The following is a 4,641-nucleotide window of genomic DNA, read 5'->3' as shown; positions in this document are numbered from 1 at the left end:
CTTGCGACCCCTCACCAGGAAGGACATTTTTTCCACCAGGGGTCTGATTGGAAGGCATTTAACTTATGAAATGTAATTTTTTTTTAAGTCACAGGAAAGTCTGGGAAACAGGAAAACATTTTCCTGAACTCCTCCACCCCAACTCAACTCTCTGGTTCTTGGTAGGAACACTATGGACAAGTTCACCTCCCCCCCCACCCCCAATGTGATGCCGGGCAAGTAAAACGCTTCTCCTTGGGCCTCTACCCCGCGCGGGGGACGAGGAAATGAGAGAAAGGGGCGACGCGTAGCAACAGCGCAGGGAGCCCCTTTCCGCTCCGGACGCGGCTGGGCGGGGGGAGGGGAGAAGAGAGGGAAGGGGGGAGGGGGAAGGGAGGGAGGGGGAGGGTATAGGTGGGAGGGGGAGGGGGAGGGTATAGGTGGGGGAGGGAGGGGGAGGGTATAGGTGGGAGGGGGAGGGGAGAGGAGGGAGGGGGGAGGGGGAGGGGAGGAGGGGAGAAGGCGGGGGCGCGGGAGGGGGCCAGTGGCACGCCCCCCTCACCCGCCCTCTCCTAGCCGCTCGCTCCCCGCCTGCCCTTGGCTGGCTGCACGCCCTCCTCCTCTCCTCGCCGCTGCGCCCGGAGCGGCGCGGGCCAGGTCCCCGGGGACCCGCCAGGAGCGGGCCGGCCGGCGGGCGGGGGGCCGGGGCCCGGGCCAGCGCGCAGCCAGCGGATCTCGCTCCGAGGCCGATGACGTCTTCGCCTCTGGCTCCGCCGGCGCCAAGCTGGGCAGGGCGGTGACGTCACCACCAGGCCACGTGACGCCCATTCAAATAAACAAACCCCCTCCCCCTCCGCGCCCGCTCGGCTCCTCCCCGGAGCGGCGAGTTATAAGAGCTCTCCGCGGGCCCCGCTCGCTGCGGACGCCGGGGCAGGAGGTACGACCGGGACTAGAGGGGCAGGAGCCAGGGGCAGCGTCCAGACAACCCGCGCCACAGCCCCGCGCTCGGTCCAAAGGCAGGTTTGGGTTCCGCGCAAAGAAAGTCACCGGGGTCGGACCTCACCTCGAAAGCCACCGCCTCCCCGCCCTTGGCTCCGAGGACAAAGAGCACAGGAAGAGCCGCACGCTGGGGGCGCTGGGGCCGGCCATGGTCATGGAGGTGGGCTCGCTGGACGCCGGCGACCTGCGGGCGCTGCTGCGGGAGCGCGCGGCGCAGTGCCTGCTGCTGGACTGCCGCTCCTTCTTCGCCTTCAACGCGGGCCACATCGCCGGCTCGGTCAACGTGCGCTTCAGCACCATCGTGCGGCGCCGCGCCAAGGGCGCCATGGGCCTGGAGCACATCGTGCCCAACGCCGAGCTGCGCGGCCGCCTGCTGGCCGGCGCCTACCACGCCGTGGTGCTGCTGGACGAGCGCAGCGCCGCCCTGGACGCCGCCAAGCGCGACGGCACCCTGGCCCTGGCCGCGGGCGCGCTCAGCCGCGAGGCGCGCGCCGCCGCGCAAGTCTTCTTCCTCAAAGGTACGGCCTCGGGGAGACTCGGGGCTCTGCCGGGGCGCTGGTGGGGGTGGGGGTGGGGGTGGGGGAGAGGACTGGCCCTCAGCTCCTGCCGCAGCTGGAGCAGTGTTCTGGGGGCTTGTCATTGGCTTTGTTTGGCGCCAGAACAATGATTCGGGGTAAACTTCCAGCCCTGGTGGGTGGGGGCTTGTGTGGAGGGCCCAGTCCCAGCGGTACTAATGGGAAACGTGTCTCTGTGTTCCCAGGAGGATACGAAGCGTTTTCAGCTTCCTGCCCGGAGCTGTGCAGCAAACAGTCGACCCCCATGGGGCTCAGCCTTCCCCTGAGTACTAACGTCCCTGACAGCGCCGAATCGGGGTGCAGTTCCTGCAGCACCCCACTCTACGATCAGGTTAGTAGGGGGCCGTGCCAGAGGGGGGAGAAGGGACAGCTGACGGGCCTGGGAGAGCAGTGCTAGTGAGAATATAGAAAGTGACCCGCATTGTTGTTGAGGACGGCGGGGGTATTATTTATCCCACGGTCAAGTGCTCTGATGAGCCGAGCCTCTAAGACTGGCACCACAGAAATGACCACGGGCCGTGCCCAGGCAAATGGGTTTAGTCCCCTACCTATTTATACCCCAACAACAGTGCTGAGAAAGTTCACCCGGGATCTGAAACGGACTTCCAGCAGGGAGTTTTGTGGGTGTGGGCACCGGCGTTGACTTTGAGCAGAGCTTGACAAGTGTTGGATATTTTTGGATTCCAGGGTGGCCCAGTGGAGATCCTGCCCTTTCTGTACCTGGGCAGTGCCTACCATGCTTCCCGCAAGGACATGCTGGACGCCTTGGGCATCACTGCCTTGATCAACGTCTCCGCCAATTGTCCCAACCATTTCGAGGGTCACTACCAGTACAAAAGCATCCCCGTGGAAGACAACCACAAGGCGGACATCAGCTCCTGGTTCAACGAGGCCATTGACTTCATAGGTAAATGGAGCGGATGCCTGAGACTTCCTGCCTCACGCCCCCCGGCTTAGCCACTGAGCCCAAACACGACGGCAGGGGCCTGAGTGACAGTCTTCTACCTACGCCTTCCTCCAGACAGTAAATCGCAGTCTGGTGTGGGTAACATCCCTGCAAACTTGCGGGTTTGATGTCCCACTTTTCAAAGGAGCAAGCCTGAGGCTTAGAAAGTTGAGTTGATTTGCCCAACATCCATTTGGTTAGTGGATGGCCAGTCCAGGTTTAAACGCTGTGCTTTGCACAGTGGCTTTATGGCCTCCACGGACAGTGTCTAAATCCCCGGACAGTGTCTCAGTCCACGGACAGTGTCTCGGTGATGCAGGAGTCCATGTTGAGCATCTCTGCACGGGACACGCATGCTGTTTCTTAGGCACCCGGTGCCTGGGGCCAGGGCCGTGCTCTGGAGCTCTCGGGTAACCAGCCCCCCTTTGTTTTGCAGACTCCATCAAGAACGCCGGAGGGAGGGTGTTTGTCCACTGCCAGGCGGGCATTTCCCGCTCGGCCACCATCTGCCTCGCGTACCTCATGCGGACTAACCGGGTCAAGCTGGACGAGGCCTTTGAGTTTGTGAAGCAGCGGAGGAGCATCATCTCCCCCAACTTCAGCTTCATGGGCCAGCTGCTGCAGTTTGAGTCCCAGGTCCTGGCCCCCCACTGCTCGGCAGAGGCGGGGAGCCCCGCCATGTCCGTGCTGGACCGGGGCACCTCCACCACCACCGTCTTCAACTTCCCCGTCTCCATCCCCGTCCACTCCACGAACAGTGCGCTGAGCTACCTTCAGAGCCCCATTACGACCTCTCCCAGCTGCTGAACGGCCACGGGAGGCGACCGCCACCACCCACCGGGACTCCAGGCTCCTTCCTCCTCGAGGGAAAAGACAGTGACTCCAGGGAGGGGCTCCTGAGGGCTGGTCCTTATTTATTTATTAATTCCCCCCGAGTTCCACCGGGTTCCCAAGCAGTCGCAGCGATGGCTGAGCACCAAGGCGATTGCTGGACTCGGCACGTTCGGGACCAACGTATCGTGGGTACATCGAGTCCCCCCGACACAGGGGCGGAAGAGAAAGGACTCCGTGCGCGAGCCGATTTCTTTTCGCTTGCCCCCGTTTTTCTGTAGACGCTTCATGCTTGACATACGTACCAGTGTTACCATTCCTGACGACACATGCATATGCGAATATACCTTATTTATTTTTGTGTGGGCGGCCCGCCCTCACAGCGGTCAGTGTCGCCTCCTAGAAGAACCAAATACCTCAGTTTTTGTGTTGAGTACTGTCACGTCCTGTACATACGGCCCGAGCAGGCTTGTCCTCGGCACTGGCGGGAAGAAGGCGCCAGTGTTGTTGTTTTCAGTTGCCAACAGTTGTCTGTTTGCTGATTATTTATGACCTGAAATAATATATTTCTTCTTCTGAGAAGACATTTTGTTACACAAGGATGACTTTTTTTTTTATACAACAGAATAAATTATGGCATTTCTATTGAACGCTCACGTGCTTGCTTTCTTGGGCAGCCCCCGACCCCTGTCCCGCTAGTGAAGAAATAGGGGCGAATCCGCAGGGGCCTCCGGAATGCACGTTGGGATCTGATGCCACACTCCTTGGTGGCCTCAGTCCCACGAGATAACGGGAGTGGTCAGGTAGGTAGAGAAGTGGGATCGATCATGAAAAACCAGGTGCTGTAGCTGAACTGCTGGGTTCCAGTGTCCCTCCGTAGATCCCCTACCATGCCACCCAGGGGGCCTGTGTCCCCAGAGCCAGCGCTGAAAAGAGCTGGCCATTTGCTTGGGTTGCTTTCTCATTGACTACCTTCTCCAAGGTCATAGAACAGGCCTCCCTTCTCTCGGGGCTGTGCTAGTTAGGAGGGTGATAAGTTTTCCAAACACTTCACATAAATAAATGTGTTCCTGCTACATGCAAGGCAGAATGTGCTCCCTGCAAAACCAACCAGCCAAATCGTTGGAAAGATGCTGAGACGCAGCCTAGCTAAGTGGCGGGGAGTCAGGGAATTGGACCTACATCTGTTTTGTTTTCTAATTCCGTGTGCTTTGCACTTACCTCTCTCACGTGCTCTCGTTTCTGCCTTTGAAAAGACCTTTATTGTGAAAATAATACCTCAGGTGGTTCAAAACCCAAGCACTATAAGCA

At 60.0% G+C, this 4,641-nt stretch overlaps 1 protein-coding gene across 1 annotated transcript; it reads left to right on the top strand.

Moving 5' to 3' along the window:
* The first annotated feature begins 874 nt into the window (after positions 1 to 874).
* On the top strand, positions 875 to 3,980 carry DUSP1 (dual specificity phosphatase 1). Its single transcript, XM_079772885.1, has 4 exons — positions 875 to 1,496; positions 1,739 to 1,884; positions 2,241 to 2,460; positions 2,936 to 3,980. The coding sequence occupies exons 1-4, from the start codon at positions 1,127 to 1,129 to the stop codon at positions 3,304 to 3,306; spliced, it is 1,107 nt and encodes a 368-aa protein (XP_079629011.1). The 5' UTR covers positions 875 to 1,126; the 3' UTR covers positions 3,307 to 3,980.
* Positions 3,981 to 4,641: the final 661 nt, after the last annotated feature.

The sequence above is a fragment of the Cnephaeus nilssonii genome (genome assembly GCF_951640355.1).
Source record: "Cnephaeus nilssonii genome assembly, chromosome: 5".
Classification (NCBI taxonomy): Eukaryota; Metazoa; Chordata; class Mammalia; order Chiroptera; family Vespertilionidae; genus Cnephaeus; species Cnephaeus nilssonii.
Note: the sequence above shows the minus strand (reverse complement) of the source record. Positions and strands in the feature narration are given on the sequence as shown.